General features: G+C 38.9%; 1 protein-coding gene across 1 annotated transcript in view; it reads left to right on the plus strand.

The window, feature by feature from the left end:
* The window catches only part of dnmt3ba (DNA (cytosine-5-)-methyltransferase 3 beta, duplicate a), a 27,142-nt gene continuing 4,849 nt past the window's right edge, over nucleotides 1-22,293 (plus strand). Inside the window, exons 1-25 of the mRNA XM_006794106.3 lie at nucleotides 1-738; nucleotides 4,858-4,983; nucleotides 5,659-5,804; nucleotides 6,271-6,436; nucleotides 6,559-8,264; nucleotides 9,839-9,959; nucleotides 10,563-10,619; nucleotides 10,756-10,811; nucleotides 11,140-11,289; nucleotides 13,426-13,491; nucleotides 13,643-13,792; nucleotides 13,891-13,998; nucleotides 15,753-15,882; nucleotides 16,026-16,142; nucleotides 16,263-16,307; nucleotides 16,419-16,498; nucleotides 16,611-16,723; nucleotides 18,934-19,117; nucleotides 20,133-20,217; nucleotides 20,866-21,011; nucleotides 21,140-21,230; nucleotides 21,318-21,466; nucleotides 21,565-21,650; nucleotides 21,878-21,947; nucleotides 22,108-22,226. Of these exons, the coding sequence (XP_006794169.2) occupies nucleotides 4,869-4,983; nucleotides 5,659-5,804; nucleotides 6,271-6,436; nucleotides 6,559-8,264; nucleotides 9,839-9,959; nucleotides 10,563-10,619; nucleotides 10,756-10,811; nucleotides 11,140-11,289; nucleotides 13,426-13,491; nucleotides 13,643-13,792; nucleotides 13,891-13,998; nucleotides 15,753-15,882; nucleotides 16,026-16,142; nucleotides 16,263-16,307; nucleotides 16,419-16,498; nucleotides 16,611-16,723; nucleotides 18,934-19,117; nucleotides 20,133-20,217; nucleotides 20,866-21,011; nucleotides 21,140-21,230; nucleotides 21,318-21,466; nucleotides 21,565-21,650; nucleotides 21,878-21,947; nucleotides 22,108-22,226 (4,256 nt within the window). The 5' untranslated portion in view covers nucleotides 1-738; nucleotides 4,858-4,868. The remainder of the gene's footprint in view (nucleotides 739-4,857; nucleotides 4,984-5,658; nucleotides 5,805-6,270; nucleotides 6,437-6,558; nucleotides 8,265-9,838; nucleotides 9,960-10,562; nucleotides 10,620-10,755; nucleotides 10,812-11,139; nucleotides 11,290-13,425; nucleotides 13,492-13,642; nucleotides 13,793-13,890; nucleotides 13,999-15,752; nucleotides 15,883-16,025; nucleotides 16,143-16,262; nucleotides 16,308-16,418; nucleotides 16,499-16,610; nucleotides 16,724-18,933; nucleotides 19,118-20,132; nucleotides 20,218-20,865; nucleotides 21,012-21,139; nucleotides 21,231-21,317; nucleotides 21,467-21,564; nucleotides 21,651-21,877; nucleotides 21,948-22,107; nucleotides 22,227-22,293) is intronic.

The raw sequence follows: 22,293 nt of genomic DNA on the forward strand, positions 1-22,293 counted from the left end.
TTTAAACCTCTGTTACAGTTATTAGTTAGTTATTTTTAAAGAGAACACGTCGTCAAATAGGTACGTGTAATAGTTTACAACATTTCCACTGTCACTACAGTTATAAATAAACATAATGAAAACTTAATCGTTGATGTTTGCTAGCATACTCATTTTGTCGGTCACATCGGCTTTTTCGGACAGCTCGTTGGATTTTGACCTTGAGGACGGTTATTCCTAAATTGACCTAGAGTTATATGAAAATTGTGCTACTTTTAAGTAGGTAGGGTTCAGTGATGTTGGCCTGAATGCCGGCTACAGTATGTTTGGTTACACTGGCCATCGGGTATAGCTAGCGAGCCTTAATTTGACGAAGCAACAAAGGAGATCGAAGAGACCAGCATTCTGTTTTTTTTTAATCGTACTTTATTTTCCTGTGGGGAAGGCTAGGTCTAAGTTTTATTTTTATTTAAGTTTAACTTTAAGTGGGGATAGTTATTTTAGCGCACAGGGCGGAGTTCGCTAAGTAGTGCTATGGCGTCCAATTTCGAACAATTATAATCCTCCGCGCTTTGCTCGGCCTGTGCTAGGCGCTAGTATTGACGTTAAAGTCGAAAAAGACTATCCAGACCCGTTGATAGGGTCTAGCCGGGACTGCCTCCCTGTGGCTGGCCAATGGACGACCAACAGGGCAGGTCTACATGTGGAGAATATGCTGAAGAAAGCGCTGTGAGTCTGTGCTTACTGGGAACGGTGGAGGTAAGTTACCCGTAATTTGTTTAATTTATACAAAAACACGCCGTTTCTGTTCTTTTCGGACCTTACCGAACAAAGAGGTTAGGGCTCTTAGTGTCTTTATTGTCTCGGTTTTGGGAAATCCAGCACTCTGGCTCCTCATAACACAAAGACCGGCTTGAACCATCCCAAGGAAACACCAGCTTGGAGGTTTTTGACTTCCTATCAGAGCTCAAATTTCCTCCGATTAGATTTTCTTAATTCCGGTTAATGTAGTCACACTCGGTTGTAATTGCATTTTCCTTACACCTGTGTGTGATTGTAAGTTATTTCCTAACCATTTGCTACAATATAACAAAACAATGAGCCAGGCTTTAGGTGCAGTACGGTGCATGCTTTGCCAAAATGTTAGAAAACAAATCCAGACTACTGAACCGAAAGCCGGTCTGCCTGTTAGTCACAACACGACTATATTTGCTTTCCGAGTGCATAAAGCGAAAGTAAGAGGATTACACGTTAAAGCTCAAGTTTCTCAGACTGAAAGTTTTCTGCATTGGGTCGTTCGCGGGGAAAAAAATGGACAACAACGCGAGACTTCTATACATTGAAGAAAAGGAGGGGTGGGGGAGCATCAGCAGCAACATGGCTCAAATGTCCAGCAGCACTCAGCTTGTACATCGTTTACCGTTTGAATGTACACACGACAAGATGAAAACAATTAAATGTAAATGTGAGGAAAGCCTCAGATTCTATCTTCCACAGACAGACAGACAGACAATAGAAGATTAGTCAGCTAATCAAGTAGCTTGGTCTCACTCACTGCCCCCTCCTTCCCTGTCTGTCATCAAGGGTTCAACACCAGCTATGGCACTAACATGACATGATGAAAGTTTTCTTTTTTAAGAAGAACAAACCTGAGATCACTGCACAGACCATATGTTAGTAGTATATAAATAATTTAGCTGAAAAGGATACATGATGTACAAATACAAACAAAAACAGTGTTCCAAATAATATATTACAAAGTATATACTACAAAGAATCGATGATAAAGAAAATAGGCTGTTGTTCTCTTTGTAGTGCTTTGTTGCATTTTTATAAATGCATTAAAAAGCAGTGAATTAAAACAACAAAGGTGTTACTAGGTTCTGCACTTGTTTAGATATTAAATTTAGATATTAAACAAGGGGTGTGTATAACTTTCCAGGAATTTTTATTATGGTACGATAGTTTCAGGTAAAACTAAGCTACGGCGTGTGAGTTAAGATCAGCGATGGATTTAAAGGGGAAAGCAGTAATTTCTTACGGTTATTAATTTGAAAAAGGGCCAGAGACTGGCCACATATTTAGTATATCAAAGGCAAAGAGAAGTCGTAGCTGTTCCTATGTCATGGAGGGTTATTAACATTTTTGTTGCACCATCAGACTCAAGGTAATGGAAAGAGCATACCTATGTTTTTCATTGGAGATGGGATCTCCTTAGAAAGTCTCATTGTCTTCCTCCTCACCTTAAACCTCACCTTCTTAACTGAAGTCACTGCTCAACACACAAAAACATGCTCATTTATTATTGATATTGTCACAACTACTTTTTATGAGGTAATCAGAATGTGTCTGTACCGTCTTTGGATGGCTGACAAATCCTGCTAAAAAACAGATGGTTATAAGCTAACATTATGGTAGTTAATGTTTCATTACATGCTCATATCGCATGAAGTTTATTTTTTAATTAGTGTTAGAGTCCCGTAATGTTAGATCCACTTCAAAAATAGCTTAACTAACACTGACTAACAGCAGCTAATGACAGCACAAAAAGCAGCGTTTACCATCATTTCAGCAAATCTTCAACATCTCATGTCAGTATCACTGTCATTGGTCACTAGTGAGCTTCTGACTCACTGACCTGTGTCAGATTCCTTTCACCAAGTTTTATAGCCTCCTATTGAGTAAAAAAGAGTGGAGACCTTTCACCCAACATTGTCCATACTTTAGTAGAAACAAGATGGGCATAGATACAGTCTAAAATCTTTTTTTTTTCTTTTTTTTTTAAAAAAAAAATCTCTTGTCCTACAACAGCCACTGTAGCTAGGATTATGCACTTTAATTTGGAAGGGTAAGAAAAGAGAAATGTTGACTGCATTTTGCAATCTATTGACATCTAGCGGAGTGCTTTCGCTCCAGTGTTCCGACATCAGGCTTCCAATTTAACTAGAACCTAGCATGATCTTGGGCTCATGATGTCACCAATGCAGTCCATTATTCAACAAAGAAACTACTTATGCACCAGACAATGAAGTGTCATAGTAAAACAATATGGCATCAAAACTACTTAATGTCTGAATCGCTTTTATTTTTTAAGATTCACTGTGTAATTAAGTACAACTACCTGGTAGAGCATGCACGTATATTAAATAAATATTAAATACTGTGTACAACTTTACGCTTTATAAATGTGTATGCAGTGTTATGTTATGAAATTATGAAATAAAAATGTAAACTGATTTACATAACTGAAAAACCAAAGTCTTCATAATCTGTTACCTTTGTTTTGGTTTTGCGTGAACAACATCACGGCGGCGGGCGACATCCCAAAATGCATTGCGATTTCCGATTTCCAGTAGTAGATTGGAGGATGATCACAAGATCATTGTCCTGTGTGCTCAAGTTGTAAAACCACTATCTTGGGCTCAACACATATGCGTTGTTCGTTAATTTTAGTTGAGGTTAGGTTTCGTTCATAACACGTCTGCTCTCATGATGTGTTAAGTGCCCCTAGTTTTTGTTTTTGTTTTTCCCAAAAGTCTTAAGCTCATTAGCGTCAGCGGTCCGTCACAGTGGGAGTAGGTTATCACTTTTTAGCAATAATTGAAAGCCACCTTGGCACGTTATTGCGCGTGTGGCACCGTCACCCTCTCACCCTTGTGTGTAGATGACGTTGTTGCACGCTGGCTCCGTGTTGTGTGTTGATTGTATTGTAGGTAAAACGAGTCAGTTGTATAAAATGTTACTGTGCATACCTACTGCTGTCAAAGCATGCGCAGTCTTTTTTACATGAATATTAAATATTGTGCGCCGTGTCTCTTGTTATGACCGGGTCATTCAGACTTTCGCCTTGTTGAAAGTGGAGGGTCGGACTTTGAGGGGAAAGTGAGCCGACATGTTCAGCATGTTCAGCTGCAGTCAGATTAAATGAAATGACTGCATTTTCGGATAGGTTTAAGATTGACTTAACAGTGTGCTCCAACAGACACGTCTCTACAATCCAGACGTCCTACCGACAAAAACATGGCGAGAAGCAAAGCATTCACGAAACATTTGTGCGGCTACCCCCACTAACGGCTAACTTGCTAATTTAGCTAGCGGCTAAGTTATCCGGTAGCCCTAAAGAGGTGTAGGAAAAAGTAACTTCTACTTTTTTTAACGACTGGTCTTTAGAGGTAATAAAACCGCTTTAAACAACCAAAGATCAAGTAAACAAACAAAAATGGCAACAAGTATCTGAGCAGAGAAGAAACAACTGTAGAAAGTTTTCTGCAGTCACATGATGATCTTTTTAAAATGTATTGTAATCCAAAAGATCCTGTTACAGCTCCCCGGAATTGAGGCAAACAGCCTCTAACAAAATAGCTTAAGTAGGATAAAGTGCAGTCTGACAATACATATATTTTAAAAATTGAAGGTAAAATAAACACGAAGTCAAAGAATACATTTAAATAATTATAAAGTAATATAGTTATGAAATAATGAAGCAAAATATCTCATAAAGCAATGGAAATTTAAAATAAATATTGTACTTTTAGAATCAACAGAAAGTCAGAAGATTAAAAAGACACATCTGTATCACATTGTGCATATTAATATGTTGCTGTTGTTGTTTTTAAGAAATCTTATTCTCTGGAAGGAATACTTCTACTAAACTCTCCTGTAGCTTTAAGCTCGAGATTCTTTGTGTTCCATGTCTCTGTCTTATTACGTCTCTGGTTTTACTTATGGTATATGGTAAATGTGTATATAGAAAGAATATAAGTATTATAGCCATGAAATACTATAACAGTTTTAGTTTAGGCGTGCTAATCTTTGTGTGTTAATATTCTCTCTGGCTTTATCCAAATGTATTCTGTGTTTTTTGTTTTGTTTTTCTAGAGAGCTGCAAGATGGAGAGCACAGTGGTCAGGACCTCAGACTCCTCAACTGATAAATGTTTTTATTTGAAATGGATCAACAGTCTCCTGAAAACAAACTTCAAAAATGTGGAGGAGATGGGTTCAGGTGATTCACCAGTATGAATAGTCCAATGTATTTCTATGCATTTGGCTTAGCCCACTTTAATAACATTCACCACAATATCACAGCAAAATGTAATAGACATGCTGTGTCCATGCCACACTTTGCCTTTCCAAAAAACGTGAAATAGACGTGCATGCAGAAGTTCCATTACTGCATGCAGAAATTGCGTTACCAGCAGGTGGAGAGAAAAGCCTCAAAGACGGTAATGAGCAAAAAATGTGTTAAGTACATTCCAATCACTGGAAACAAATAAGCTCGGCAGCTTGTATGTATTTATGTGTAAGTGTGTTAATAATGGACTGGCATGACTCTTACACATTTTGCCGCGATACTGGGTTGCAACATTAATCTTAGACTTTAGATTAAGTCTAAGTGCAAATGAGAGACTGAACAGCTCTGTAACCCCGTCAACCCAAGCTTTTACTGGCCTTAAAGTGTCTCTTAAGTTAAACTGCTTATGTCATATTTTGAAGCAACTCCAGAGAATACAGTGTACATGTATTGGTTACTGAGATGCTGATGATAAAGTGTTGTTCATTAAATAAAAATAGCCTGTTTCTGTTAGAATAACTGGTGTGGACCATGTAGTTTTTTTTAAAAAAACAACAATGATTCTTCCTCAGTTAACATAACTTGTCTATGTGTGTGATCTGATAGGTGCGTGCCACTGTCAGATGATGGACTGTGTTTTTCCTGGATCTATTGACATGAGCAAGGTGAAGTTTGATGCACAAAGTGAGGACGACTGTAAGCACAATTTCAGACTACTCCATGAGGCCTTTAGCACAAATGGTATCACAAAGGTAGGTATGCATTAGTTCTCTACTAGAATAGCATTAAAGTGTCTTAGCTCATGCATTTTTTTTAAATACATTTTGTTATTAATTTCTCATTGTCATTACCTATTAATGTCTTTGCACTGTGTCTACAAATCAGCGAGTCATCACTACTTTCTTACCTAAATTTCTTTGCACTCTGCTTACAAATATTGAAGGTCTAGCTTTCCAAAAATGTCAAGATACACATTTACTAAATGCTTAGCATGTTATATCTGTAACATAAAATATTTTTTAAAACTGTTAATTTATTCATGCTTGTGCCACAAACATCAATAGTTTTAATAATAATAATTACTAGCTATGAAAGTAATGTACAATTCCTTGTAAGTATAACAGTGGATATCCATCTTTTGAAGAAAACTTTATTCAGTAATGAGTTTTACAATATAGTGTTTATAAATGTTATTTTGTCTTCTTTGTCCTGATACAGAAAATTCCAGTTGAGAAGCTCATACAAGGGGATTTTAACAGCAACATTAAGTTCCTCAAGTGGTTCAAGAGCTTCTATGCAGAAAATGTGAAAAGTAATGATTATGACGCTGTGAAAGCTCGTGACAGCTGTGATATCAGCCCTATTTTGGTGTCTCCTAAATCAGGTAATTGTCATGCAAGATTTTCTTTCACTTTGGTAAAGGAATAAGTCTCTGTAATGTGTTTTGAGGACCACAGTTATAGGACATCTGCTGTGATGTTTTTCTTTCTTTCTCTGTTTTATCAGAGAGATCTAAAGAGTCTGACATGGAGGAAAACAGCAAAACGACTAAAAGGTTTCCTTACAGTGAGAAGTGGAAAGATGTGTTTGCTTGGGCTGAGCGCAGTTCTCGCGGAGACAACTATACTTACTGTTCCTCCTGTGGTACTGACCTTAGCACTATTAACAAAGGCTTTTTTGAACTTAAGCGCCACGTGGAAACAACCAAACACAGGAAAAGGGCTGCGAAGAAAAGATGTGGTGCAAGAACACAGGTCACTGAGTCGCTGCCTTGCAGTGATGAAGCTGTCCAGTTTATTTACAATCACTGTTACACTGGATCTGCTAAAGGTCAGCAGGGATATAGACATTTTGCGCGCTGTAAGCTGGGATCACAGTACCCCAAAGATATCATATCTGCCTGCGAAAACACTCCTTACTGTTTATACATTTATGGAGGGGTACCGGTAGGAAAAGACGAAGCAGTCTCTGTGTTGCTTGTTGGGTTTTTTGACGTTGAAGCCTCTAGTCGCTGCATCAGATTTCTGGATGCTCTTCAGGCAGGGGACGGTGCAGGAGATCAGTCTGCAGCGGCAGTTGTGGATAGCTTGAAGAAATTTGGGCTATCCACAGATAATCTCGCTGCCGTTTATCTAACTGGCAATGGTTCAGCCACAGAGGAAATCTGTTCTAAACTCAGGGAACTCAACGCAAACGTCGTAACCTTAGGAGGCCTGTACACCATCGCTGATGCTGCTTGTCGTGCTGCCATCAAGGAGCTCTCCAATCAGGCTCAAGAACTGATGGTAGACCTCCATGAACACTACTCTGCCTGCTCTACAAAGAATGAAAACCTCAAAGATCTTTTTGACTCAGATGTCAGCAATGACAGCGCATCACTTCACACCAACACTAGCTGCTTTAGAGTTTGTCTGTTGGTCACAAAAATATTGGAAATGTGGACCGATCTCACACTGTACTTTAGTTCTTGCAATGAAGATGAGAAGACTAAGTCCATCTGTTCTCAGCTTAATGATCCCAAAGTTAAGGCAATGTTTATGTTCCTGCAGCAGGCCTTAGAGCCTCTGCACAGTTTTCAAAGGAAAACACAGGAAGCTTCTGGTACTAATATTGAGCTTATTCTAGAAGAAGCCAATAGTCTGATTTCCATTTACACCTCCTACTTCCTCAGTCCACAGGCCGCTGATCGTTTCCTCATTGAACGTGATGTCCAAATTCTTAAGAACAAGAACTTCCACCTGCCAAGCTCCGAACTCTGTGTGGGTAAAAAAACTGTGGAAGACTTTCTGAAAACATCTGAAGCTGCTGAGGCACTGCCACTATTACAGGAGGACGTATTATCATTTTATATTGCACTCACTGGTTGTATCGCAGAGGAGCTGCCTTTAAAAGACTCAGTGCTGAAGGGCATCGCTCAGCTGCTGAACTCACAGAGCAGGCTGAAAGTGACAGAGGAAACAGTCGGGGAGCTGGGCACCAAGCTGGGAATCTGCAACTTCCCTGAGGAAGTCAAACAGCTCACGAATGAATTCCTTGAGTATCAGAAGGCTCAGGAGGGAGAGGCAGAGGATGGAGGGAAGGACAGCGCAGCTGTGGTTTCACTGGAAAACATACTGAATGACACCAAGCCAGCCTCAATCTTCAGGAAGCTTCTTTTGATCCTTTTGTCTTTCCCATGTCCTCCGCTGGATGCGCAGCAGGTTTTTACTCAGGTATGTGAATGTTTAGTCAGTTAAGTTTGTTCATATAGACATTTACACACAACAAATGTTAACGAAGTTCTGCACAACAAGTAAACATCAATCAGTTGAAACAGTATATGTGATTAAGAAAAAATGGTGGATTGCTTCCTGTGGGTTTAGGGTAAGAGTTGGTGTCTCAAGCGATGATTTTGAATATCTCAAGATCCTGTTTACAGTGATGTGAAAGCGACTGAATGGCACACTGGTGCTGCACCCACTTTACCTGTGCACCGCTGCAGTAATGCGGGTGTTGTACCTGTTGTTGTGGTGAAGGTAGAGCTGACCTGTGATTATAAGCTCTGGGTTGTGACAGAATAAAGTAGCAAATAGAAATGGCTGAAATGAGTTTCACCTCAAACTATTTATAGGTACATTTAAAAACAGCAAACACTGACCAGAGATCAGAGTAAAAAATATCACATAGCTTGACTCTCTGGAGTTAGTGGGTGAGTTTGAGTTTGATCTTTTTGTTAGAGCTTCCTTTAACATATCAAAGGAAATCTTAATTTCCTATCAGCTCTGCTACAAATCCTTCCAGTAGCCCGAATGACAGGATATTTACTCAAGTAGAGTAGGAAAGTAAACAGATGAACAGAAGGCAACTGAGGGAGATACCTGTCCAAAGACAGGGCAAGATTAGTGTTCTGATACGCAATAAAAATGTCCAGCCGTAGCAGAAATAATCATGAGGGATCTACATGCAGGCAAAGAGGTTTGACAGGTTCTCTGGGTGCAGAAGTTTCAATTTTGAAAGGCATATGGTGAGAAGAGTTTAGAGCATAAATTTGAATATCACAGAGATGCAAATGAAACAATAAAACGTCAGTCCAATTTGTGGCCACATTCATGAGTGGGGCCTTTGACTAAAAAAAAAACTGTTGAAAGGGTAAAATCCCCAAGAATTAAAACAGTATCAAATCAAACTAGATTCAAAGGTTTGATTCAGAGGAGTAGAATCACTGCTCCTTTGAAACAAAAGGACTCAGCCATGCATCTGATCAGGAGGAAGCCTCCATTTGGAGGTTTCCAGACAAACTGGGAGGAGATCCCAGGGTAGAGCCAGAATTCTGAGGAGAGATTATAGCTTGTGTGGCTCAGGAATGATTCTGGATAGCCCAGAAGGAACTGAAAAACATAGCGGTGGAAAAGATAAAGTGATAAATTGAAGAGAAATAAATTAGTGCTGTAAGCGTTAATCTTGTTAAAATGACATTAACGCCGTAACTGCAATAACACAGCAAATCTCTGTTAACGAGTTACTGCGGATCGCCTCGTGGGTGGGGCTGGGCGGGGCTGGGCGGCATCAACGTGTTAGCGCGATGCGTTGACAGCTGATAACATCATTTTAACTAGATTAACGCTGACAGCATTAAAATAAATAAAAGTTAAGAATTAGGAGGGAAATACCTGGGTTAAAAGGGCCTATAAACAAAACCTTTATTATGCCAGCATAACAATGTCACACTGGAATAATAAAGGTGCAAAATTTACTCTTTTTTCCTTTTAATTTTTTCCACTTGGTCCTGTCTTATGTTATTTTTAAGGCCTTGGAGAATGATCATGTTTGTGGAGTCTCTGACAGTGAAGCCTTAACAGAAAGTGAGTTGGATGTTACGTCTGACACTTTCTCTGACAGCAGCAAGAACTATCAAGTTCGCACACGAGGTAAGAAGAGCATGTTAAATTTCCACCTAATTTGAGTTTTAAATGATAACCTTTCATGCATGAGATGATCATAATCATTTGCTTAAGTTGTGGAGTTTAGCAGGAATGGAAGAGGTCTTAAAATACATCAAAACATACAGTGTGGAAAGTATGAAGAGTGCCTGCAGTGGATACTTTTTTCCCACACTTGGTTTCACTTCAGTTCTTCGTACGTTTAACTTCCCTGTTCTCTCTGGTAGACTGGTGGACATACAAAGAACAAACAAGAGTAACCCACAAACCGGTTTTACAACATATTTCTGATATGGTCTCCAGGGAGCTGGGTGGAGATGTATTATAAGGAAAAAACAAATGAGCATTTCCCTTTATTTTGAGCTCTTCTGATCTGGTATCAAAGCAGGCTGGACCTTTCTAGCATTTACAAATACAGCTGGTGTCCAGACACGGTGCCTCACTAATAGTTGAAACAATCAAACAACATCAACAACACTAAAGTTTTGATGTAATTTTTTTCCCTCTGCAGCTTTGAGATTATCTGATTTAAATGTAAAAGAAGTTGAGTGGGAGTGATTGCATATTTAACTCTGCGCATTCATGTTCTAGGTCAGAATGGCCTTCCTTTGAAAGTGAAACCATGTGAAGTCCGCCTTACAAAAATAGGTAAAGAGAAAAAAACTTTACAGTTCTATCTGCCTGATGTGCTGCAAACATGCAAAATATCATGTTGTTTATTTTGTAGATTGAAAGATCATGCAGTGCACTAAAAAAAACCAATAATATAATACTGTTTCCAAAGAGCCAGGTGATGGATATGAAAATAAACTTGGAGTGAATGGTGCCTTATGGAAAGAGGTAAAAGTTTTTTTTTTTCTCTCTGTTAATCCTCTGCTTTCTGATCTACTGCTCTAAAACATTTTAGACTTATGGGCAGATGATGTGGCTATTCAGCCTTTGAATGGTAAATTATGTGAAGTTTAAAATGTGACGTAATAGCTGAACGTTTTATTTTTGCATTTCTCTCAAGTCCCTGTCATGTACTAACACCCTGTTGCCCTTCATAGTTTCCAAAATGAGGAAGATGAAGTGGAGTTTGCCTATATGAGGGCGTGTATGTGCGTGTGTTTTGGTTAACATTTGCATGTGCATGTTTTTTGTGTGTAATGAGTGTGCTGTCTCTCAGGGGACCATTAGGGGGAATTTTGGCTGGGAGAGCAGCTTGCGCCAGAAGCCAAAGACCCGTACAGTGTTTCAGGCTGGTGATAACACCTGGTCCAAACCCGTAGGTCTTGATAAGGACAGCAAAAATGAACTGGGGTCCCAAGATGATGTGGTAGGTGTACTCGAGTATACTACCAAAATACCACTGGGCCATAAAATGCTAGAATTTAAAAATGAACAAAAACAAACTTTGAGCTTCCTGATTTTAAAATTTCAGAAGTAATAAAACATCAGACATTAGTTGACAAAAATATCTACTTGAGTAAGAACGAAATTATCTGAATATTGATAATATTGAATAAAAAATGTTCCCGCTTGAACAAGGAGTTGATCGTCTTCTAATCTGAAATGTGAGCGTCTTCCTTGTTAATGTGCTGAAGGAATGATACAAGTCTGCTTCAAACTGCATCCTTAAGTTAATTTTGCTCGTTCGATTTCTGCTGGTGTCTTGTAGATGCTTAATTACCTTAGAGATCTGTGCGTTAGATACATGCGGTGTTACTATTGACAGAGCAGGGGAAGCTGAGCCGGTGGCAGTATGACTAGCACACTTGTCTCCCGTTGGTCCGCTGTAAAAGTTTACCTACGCTCTGCATGTCAGAACTTGCAAAAAATGCTGCTTTCCACTTTCAGCTTTCTAAGATTGGGCCTTTGACAACAGGAAACGGGACATGACCACCAAAATTACAGAAACAACAAATTCATGGTAGCTTCCATCCAGAGACAATAGCCAAAAGATGGAAATAAATTACAGGATGAATGTAAACAGAGAGTATGAGATCCTTTATGGGAAAACCACTCCCGATATTCTAGAAAATGGATCCCTTTTCTTATTAGTGCCAGCTAACTAGATGTCTTGTTATTGACCTCCTTACCTTGCTTATACTGATACACGCCCATGATTGGTCTCATGTTCCTGACTTTGTTCAAATTGCTTAATTCAAAGACATAGATAGGAATTCAGTATGCATGTTATTGTTAGGGGATTTTGGCCAGAAAGGTTAGGCCTGGCTGCTTCAACTGTTCTGGTGCATAGTGGGGGCAGAAGTAGAGCTGTGTAAATGCAGCTTTTATTACTTCTGTGCGGACACGGCTGATTGTGAGATTACGGTGGGGCACTTGGAAATTCATTTTCCACCTTCAGCATGAAGATATAATTTTCTTCTTTTTTCAGCTGCTCCTTTTAGGAGTCACCACAGATCATCTGCTTCCATCTGACTTTATCCCTAGCTTCGTCTGTCATCTTGCTCTTTTCCTTCTGCCTGGCAGCTCCAGCTTCAACATCCTTTGTCCAACATATCCACTATCCCTCCTCTGCATGTGTCCAAACCATTTCAGCTGCCCTCACTAACATGATCTCTCCACTAAACATGCTTTTAGCCTCTTCTGCTTCTTTTTCTTTGCCCAACAGTTGCATATTTTCCACATATTTTCAGTTAAATGTAAAAATGTATCATTTTATAACATTTTTGATAAGTTTGATTTTGTCACTCATATCTCATACAATTCTTTGAAATCCTAAATTACAAAGGTTGTTAAAAGTCTTACTTTTCCTTTGGTAAAGTAAAGTTCACATAGACTGAGAGATTTAGCAGCGTCAGAGCAGAAGAGGAAGACAAAGAAACGTTTGAAAGCACAGAAGTCCATTATGACTAACTTCAGCACAAAGGAACAAAAGCAGTTCCTGATAACTGACAGTGAAACTAGATGTCAGTCAGTCAGTCAGTAGCAGCTAATTTTGGAGAGGACTCTTAATTTGAAAAAGGAAAACAAATCTGTGATTTGGAGTACTAAAAACAAAAACACAGCACTAACAAAGTTGAGGGAGAGAAATTGTTGAGAGGAAAAACTGATTATAATCTAGTCCCACATCTAACTTCATTTCATTCAGTTTCATCATACGTTTTGTTCACCTGAGGTCAGATCAGAGAAAAGGTAAAGGGGGAATGAGGTTGTCCAGTTATTAAACCTTCCATAATATTGAAATTCAAATTACAGAAAAAGACTCTCAATTTAATTAATCATATTAGAGTATATTATGACGCATGAAACAAAACGAATGAATGAATCTTAACACTTGCTCCGTACCTTCATTTTAACACATTGTACCACAAATGCAATTCTAGTATGATTACAGTCACAACCTTTTGTTTTTCTTTTAAAGAAAGACGCTGTTCATCCTCTAAAAATATACATTACCTTTTACTTCTTTGACTTCTTTTTTTACCTAAATGTGGTTGACTTCCAGTCGGAAGACTCTTCAACACCCAATAAACACACACCAACCAGAGCACGACGTAAACCAGCTTACCAGGTAATGTTACTGCTGCTTTATTTCAAAGAAACACAAAAAACCCAACAACAGATGCATACAGAGGCATTGACAGTTGAATCATATAAAGTGTCTGTGTCTGTTTATAAGAAAATGTGAATAATCTGCTTTTGTTTTTGTATTTTTGCTGCAGGATGGTAAAGGGTTTCTTACAGGAGCGCTGGTGTGGGGTAAGGTTAAGGGGTTTAACTGGTGGCCTGGGATGGTGGTGCCATGGAAAACCAAGTGTGCTCCTGTGGGTATGCGGAGGGTGGAGTGGTTTGGAGACGGGATGTTCTCAGAGGTTAGAATTGCACAACTGTAAGCTGAGCATTATTTGCTCATGATGTAGAAACAATTCTCAGATTTTGTTTACATCTGATTTTTTTCTTTCTGTTGCAGGTATACACTGAGGGTCTTGCGCCATTTGCTGCCTTCACTAGGTGCTTCTGCAAAAACTCCTTTGCCAGCTTGCCCATATACAAGAAAGCAATCTACCAAATCCTTGAGGTAGTCTTAAATGTTTTATACTACTTTATGTTTTGTGTTGTCTTTCATTTTTCATTTATCTTCATATTATATTCAAATTAGTTTGTCTAAGGAGCTTGGAAAGAAAAGCATGTGGACTTCTTTAAGTTGCTTGAAGACGTTTCACCTCTCATCCGAGAAGCTTCTTCAGTTCTAGGGTCAAATGGTGGAGAGTCCCAGATTTACGCCCTGTGGGAGTGTCCACCCAAGAGGGACAATGGACCCCCTAATGATCCTCTACCTTATCACACGAGCCAAGGTGTGAAGACGGGTGTAGGTCACAATCAGCCAAGCTATCGGGTGAGCTCATTGTGAAACCTTGCCCCACCCTATGATGTGATTTCCTGAGGTCAACTGGCCCAGGATGTGAGTGGGCATTAAGGCGTCTAAGAAGGGATCTGAAAACTGGATTATAGATGGCAGACACTTGGTGTCACAAGCCAACGCCTCAGACCCTTTTCTTTCCAAGCTCCTTAGACTACGATGACCTGGATGACTGAGAACCTTCAGACATATTAGTTTGTGTTGCTAAACCAAACTAATGTAGTTCTAATGGTGAATAACTTATGGTAAAAAGTTTAAAACCTCAAGAAATAGTTCACAAATCTTAATTTCATTATCCATCTCAGGCTGATATGACATTTCAGGTTTAGTTCATCAGATGCTCATGAGCTCCATGAAAGAGCAACCTGGCAACCTCCTGTTGCCATGGGTTCAACATTATTTATTCCCTAACCATTTGGTGAGTGATTGCCGGTTATCACCTTTTGAAAGTGGAAGAGGGTGCTGCACCAAAAACAACTGTGTTTGCTTTGATCACTAGAAGATGGCCATAGTCACCTGTAGTTGCATGGAAGACACCAACTTCTCTTTAAGCACTCGTTAATTAACCACTAAGCTTGCAAAGGTGAAAGTTGTGCCTTCTGAAACCAACACGTTTCAAAAGACGCAGCTTTTACTTTGAAAGCGAAATGTCACTATTTCTGGCTTGTCTTGTACTCGTCACAGTTCTGCTTCCACTTAGGGAGTAGTTGGAGTGTGTTTGCAGACAAGTCGAAATCTTCCACACATAATTATGAATGACTGCATCAACCTGCTAATGACTAAACCAATCAAAGTTGGTGTTTGGTGCAGCACTTTGTACTGACAACAGCATGCACCCCTTTGAAGCCGCTTGCCAACGGCTCATGGAGAGCAGATTTTTACGAAGTGACCACTGGGTCGCCAAACTGGTGTGACTGGACTCTTAGGAAAAGACTACATCAAGTCAAGTATAGGTATAAATGGTTATCTTTTGAAGTTACTCTTTCAGTAGGTCTGTTAAAACCATGGCTTGATTTCAAAACATTTGCTAAAAGGAACAAACTGACTGAGCAACATTTTATTACAAAAACACTAAAGGCTTGTGTTTGTTGGACTCAGATATGTGTCCTTGTAGATGTCGGTAAAAACAGTTGTGCTGTGTAATCAATCTTGGTACAAAGTGGGGAATTATCGCTGCTGTGAGCTCATGTTAAGTGTTTGAATCATTCGATGATGCACTTTCAGATGATGGCTGTTTTCACTCTACTTACTGTATATTCAGGTCAGTGAATGTTATGAGGTTAAAAGCAGGAGGGCCTATTACAATGGAAATAACAGAGTGACCGTTTCATGTATTGTAGCATCAAGCTGCTGGACCTTGTTTAATGTACTTGTACCATACTCCAGATTTTGATGACATGTATAATCTGCAGTTGGCAGGTGAGAGGTGTGGAAAGTCTTTTCCTGATGCTCAAGGCAATGAAGAAAAAGAGCTGAAGCTGATGTTGGACTGGGCTTTTGAAGGATTTCTGCCAACAGGACCTGATGGATTTATACCTGTTGGTATGTCTGTTTATTTTTAATTCTTTCTTACTTTCTTTATAAAGCACCATATTTTATTTTCCTTCTTCCCCCTTCTTGGTGCCAAAGATGCTTCTTAAAAACATCCAAGTTATTTAATGTTCTTTGTTTTCTGCCTCTTAAAGACTCTTCTCCACATGGTCAATCCTCTGACTCGACTCTGTCTGACGTCCCGCCTCCGGCGAAAAGAAAGTATGTTTTTAAAAGTAAGGGAAATGTCCCCGCCATCATCTATAACAAAGGTGAATGTTATTTTTTAATTTTGTACTTGTAAAGAGATATTTGTGAGAATACTACTAAATGAAGCAACTGATTTTATGTTGCCGTCATTATTTTTATTGCATGTGAATATTTCATTACAGAATCAATAATAGAAGGCGTCAAAGAAAAGGGAAAAACAATTGAAGGTAAGTTCTTTAGCTAATATGGAAGACACTTGATTTCAAACCACTGATATAAACACAACTAACTTCTCTCTCTCTCTCTTTTTTTTTATTTATTTATTATTTTTTTTTTAGATTTTTGTTTGTCTTGTGGATCAACTGATATTGACGTCCAGCACCCATTATTTAAAGGTGGTCTTTGTCTAAGATGCAAGGTAATGTAATAACACAAAGATTCTGTTTCTCCCACAGCCTGCTGTGTTGAAATTTAGCCATTATCTGAAGGATGTCCTCTATTAAAATCTGAAAACAACCTTATTTTTACAGGCAAACTTCACAGAAACGTTGTATCGCTACGATGACGACGGCTACCAGTCGTACTGCACTGTGTGCTGTGCAGGCTTAGAGGTCATTCTGTGTGGCAATCCCAGCTGCTGCAGGTAAAAACTCCACAGGTTTTCTTTTTCACATGCAAACATATTGATATTTATAGTTTCTCGATGTGACTTTCGCTTAGGTAAAAACATTTCAATAAGCAAAACAAAGTTCAGCAGTTAATATCAGACTGTTACAGAAATATCTGAGAGAACCTCTTGATGATGGATTCATGAATTTGCTCATGACAAACTGACTTTTATTGGCCTGTTCCATGAGACAAATTTGAGATGACTGGATCAGGCTACAGGGGAGACGAAAAAGAATTTCACAGAGGCCGAAGCACACTGGATAACCCCTTGTTGCTTCTTCTTAATCAGAAAACTATAATCAGAAGAGAGGTATTTAGACATTGGGAAGCTTTTATAATATTTGCAGTAAAGTCACTAAGTTCACCTCACCTGTAACACTGGCTTCACTAATGTTTCCTGTGGTCCACTCTGTGTACATCTGTTTACCTACTACAAACATTGCACACATTGTATTGTGCTGTCATTGTAAAAAGAGAGCTGAGCCAAAAGGCAAAGCTTTTGATGTGAATCCATGTCTATTAAAACCTTCATCTATGGTCACAAGATCCAAATGACTGAAAGAGTATATGGTGGCAATGGTCAGCATCAGGGTGAGCAGCTCAGTTATTTGATGGGAGCTTGGAGCAGAACTTCTCCTCTTGCTGGTCAAATGGATCCAGCTGAGGGGATTTGGGCATCTGGTTAGACTGGGTGGGTATATATCTATATAGATATATATCTATATAGATATATATCTATATAGATATATAAATGTTTTTTTACCTGGTATCTCATAACATGGATCAAGTGTCTTAATCATAAAGCCGCTTTTCTCCACTTTAAGAAAGGGCACCACAAGTACACGGTAATGATATCCACCAATGATTTGTTTTCTCATATGGAGTGCATTTGGTAAAGGCTTGGAAAATATCAATGTCTGCTGGTGTGTAGGGCCACTTTTTTCTTTCCACTTGACTGACTGAGCGTTTGTAGAAGGCACAGTTTTTGGCTTTCCTCATATTCCAAAGCGTGCTTCATTTTAAGGTGATAAAACAAATTACTTGTATATCCTCTCTTTGCTATTACTGTCACCCAGCATAATTTGCAGATGATATTTTTCTGTTCAACATCTGACTGCTTAAACCCAAACAAGGAGCATATGACCAACGTCGACCGACCTGTAAGCTCCATGCTTGCAGCCGCTGCCATGCTTTCGACCAAAACAGGCGCAGCTTGATGACATCATCAACACGCGCTATCGCAGCAAGATGGTATAGTCAAAATCTCTACCGTTGGCCAAATCCATATTGTTTCTACCGTATACCGTTTATACCGCCCACCCCTACTGGAGAGGTAATGTATCTCCATAATTGGACATTTGGCCTGGGAATCCTCCTTATTTCAGTCATTTATATTTTAATTGACCACATGATACTTTACCCAGTTATTCAGCTAAAACTCCATCATGAATAGTTCACTTTAGGTCCTGCTTTCAGTTTCTGTTTATTATATCCATTTATGAGAGACAGATATCACTAGATTATTTAATAATGGGAAAGAAGTAAAAGTATCAATTTTAAGGCTTAACTTCTGTGGTTATAAGAAGGAGTTTGATGTCATTCGTTAGTCATTTTATGCCAAGTCGCTAAATCCAGGAGTATCATCATGTCAGTTTGTGTTATTTTCCTTTTGTAAGGCACAATAACATCAGAATGGATTACAAAAGTAATGTTTTTGTATGACAAACTAGTTTTCATGGAAACTGAGGATATTGGACATGTCTTTGGTGGCACTTGTCTGCTGAATACGCCTATACAGACTTTAAATAAAAACGGGGTGCTTTAAAAACAACTTACAACAGCGGGTCTGTTGTGTCCACTGCCTTTTATTATGGTGGATGTATATACTATTGAGTAAAACCTGTGAGTCCACCAAATGAGAGAAGATGGACGTCAAAGTGTCATTCACTAACCTCTCCCTTTATCTCATGTCCTACCCCCTCACCTCTCTTAAGGTCTTTGTATCAGTTCACAAACCCCTGAGTTTCATTTTATGTTTCGTCAGCCTCTAAAAACGTCTTCAATCTCTCTTCTGTCTTTATCACTTGGATGAGTGGCAAAAAGTTTCTCACACTGAAAACGCTACATCCAGATAACCAGAATCAACTTTCTGAGATTGATGTTCTTATTTTTATTGTCTCCCAGATGTTTCTGTAAGGACTGTCTGAACATCCTGGTGGGCCCAGAAACCTTTGATAAGCTGAAAGATGTCGATCCCTGGAGCTGCTACATATGCAAGCCATCGCAGTGTGAAGGAAACCTCAAACTCAGGGCAGACTGGAGTGTGAAGGTCCAAGACTTCTTTGCCAACAACAGCGCAATGGAGTTTGTACGTGCCGCTCTTATCTTTAATTAGAAATGCAGTTTCTGTTTTCATAAGCAAACGGTCTGATCTTATCCCAACATACAGAGATCTTTTTCTTCATTTGAGAGTCAGGTGATGTTAAATTAGTCAATGTAGCATTTTTTAAATATATATTTTTATATTAACTGTAATTATAGCATGGTAACATGTGCTATAATTACAGTTAATTTAACAGCACTGAGATTTTGTTCCAGATTAGAGGATGACTCATTTGAATGAAAATGACCTTGTGGTGTGTGTGTGTGTGCCTTCATGATATGATGATATTTGGGGGGAGTGGGGGTTGTTTTTTTATTATTATTATTATTATTTTTAATTTTAACATCCCGTCGCATTCAACGAAATGCAAATTGTTAAAGTGTATTTCGGTTAAACTCAGGTTAAGACCTTTTAATCCTGATTTATGTGACTAATTATGAACCAGGCATTGCAGGCTAACGAGTGACTGCAGGTTTGGTTTTTTAAGCTGGTAGTTAACGGTCAGATGTGTCGACGCCTTGGAGGATTTTGCTGAAGGTTAAAATTAATGTTACACATGACCAAGAAGTCCTAATCATCTTCACCTGTGGAGTTTCTTACTTCTGAGTAGGCCTACTTGGACATTACTGTATGCATGAAGTGGGGCTGGAAGAGGGGCAATTATTTGATGTTAGACAGTTGCCTTTGGCTGTGTGTAGGCATAGTTTATCAAATATTATCAAATATTTAATGAAATTATTTATTAAAAGCATCTTAGTTTTATTAATAATGGACCTGCTTTCACCTTTAATTACTGGAATGAGCAGTCTGTTCTTTGAGGGTTTTTAATGATCAGCTCCAGATCCTCAGTGTCAGATAATATTCAGATTTTGTTTTTCTCTGACGGTGAGAAATTCGTTTTTCTTAAGCTCTGCCAATCAAAGAAGATTTAAGTTAAATCTGTGTGTTTATGCCATTTCGTTTTTTCTAAATGTTACTCGAATTCATTTTTTAACCACAGGAGCCTCACAGAGTTTACCCTTCAATTTCTGCTGATCAGCGCAGGCCAATGAAGGTGCTCTCGCTTTTTGATGGTATAGCAACAGGTGAGTTTATGACATTGTGTGGAAAACTCAGCCAATACCCATTACACTCTGTCTGTGCATACTAATGAAGAGCCTTGGAAGGTTCAGTTGGCATCTGTATTAATGTAATAGGAGATGGTTTATTTAACATGAATTAAAAATATAGTAGGTTGTCCACCAATCAGGTCAGTGGTTTGACCTGAATGAGCCAATAATGGTGCTGTCTGGGAGGTGAAAGACTCCTTAGATGTCAGTTCGTCAAAGTCAGCGCAAAGGTGAAAATAATTAGCTAATGGTAGTCATCCACCATTCTGTTGGTCGTTAATATTTGTTAGTTTCAGAGTCATTGTTTTCAGGTTCTGGGCTGAGGCATTGGTCTTTTGGATAGCCTCGATTACCGTACATAAATGTGACTGATACCTGTATCCAGAGTGATCTTAGATAATCCAACTGAACAAAATGAGCAGCTCCTCAGCTATCCTCTATTTTGGCTTAAAAACCAGCTGAAAATCTGTCAGGTAGCAGAGGAAAATGTTAAGTCCTCCAATTAGACATTCCCACAAGTACATGAATCATCTGAATACTGTAAGACTAGAAAAGTGTTGAACTGGCGAAATGTGTGCATTTCTAATTGTTCCCTTGATTTCATTTACTTTAACATCATTTCAGGATATCTGGTGCTCAAAGACCTGGGCCTTAAGATCGAGCGCTACATTGCCTCAGAGATTTGTGACGATTCAATTGCTGTAGGGATGGTCAAGCACGAGGGAAAGATTGAATACGTCAATGACGTTCGCACCATTACAAGGAAACATGTGAGTACAAGCAAGACACACACGTAAATGCTCAAAATGTATTTTAACTCCTTCCTGATTTTTAAGTTCTGTGTATATGATGGTTTAATTTATCTCAGTGAGTTTGTGTCTCTTTGTGTGTGTTAAAGCTGGCCGAATGGGGTCCTTTTGATCTTCTGATTGGAGGCAGTCCATGTAACGACCTGTCCATGGTGAACCCTCTTCGAAAAGGATTATTTGGTATGCAACTTCTAAACTAAATAAAGACTCACTAGAGGTTTATTTGTCATCTTTTTAAATAAAATTGTTTCCCTGTTGATCCTGCAGAGGGTACTGGAAGACTCTTTTTCGAGTTCTACCGCATACTGACCTTGTTGAGGCCGAAAGAGGACGACAACCGTCCGTTTTTCTGGTTGTTTGAAAACGTGGTTTTCATGAGTGCCAATGACAAATCGGATATCTGCAGATTCCTGGAGGTGATGTTTCTTTAAGTAAAGGTTGCTACCAGCCTGGTGGAGGGTCAGACTGCATTAAGTTTTAATGCCTAATGTATGCTTTCTGCCTTCTATTGCAGTGTAATCCAATTCTTATCGATGCAATAAAAGTCAGTCCTGCTCACAGAGCACGCTACTTTTGGGGAAACCTGCCTGGCATGAACAGGTATGTACCAATACAGGCTAAAATATTTGTGTTGACTCACTGCAGATCATAGCAAGGATTTTAATGTGCAATTAGAACCTCAACAGAACCACAATAATCAAATAATTTGTATGTCTTTTTAATTTATTTATTTTTCTTCAGTTTTGATTGTTTGGTTTTGAGTGGTACTAAAAAGTCCTGAAGCTAACTGGCCTCAAGTTTACACTCTTGTCTGGGATTTCTTATAGACCTCTTGCTACATCTCTAGACGACAAGGTGACTCTGCAGGATTGTTTGGAATCCGGACGCCAGGCAAAGGTCAACATCATTTATTTATTTATTTATTTTATTGGTCATGTTTAGTTTGGATATAGTTTTAGGTTAATAGTGTGTCAACAATTTAAAATATTAGTTTTTGTGTAATCGTGAGACTATTATTTTGTGTTCAACACTGTTAATTTGACATTTCTCCCTGCAGTTTGACAAAGTCCGTACTATCACAACAAAGTCTAACTCAATAAGGCAGGGGAAGATGGGACCGCTGCCCGTCGACATGAATGGCAAGGAAGACTACCTGTGGTGCACTGAAATGGAACAGTAAGCATAATAAATTATTTACCGATTTGTTCCCAGTGTGACATTATCGATGTCAGTGTATAATGAC

The sequence above is a fragment of the Neolamprologus brichardi genome, chromosome 20 (genome assembly GCF_056152115.1).
Source record: "Neolamprologus brichardi isolate AB-2024 chromosome 20, ASM5615211v1, whole genome shotgun sequence".
Lineage (NCBI taxonomy): Eukaryota > Metazoa > Chordata > Actinopteri > Cichliformes > Cichlidae > Neolamprologus > Neolamprologus brichardi.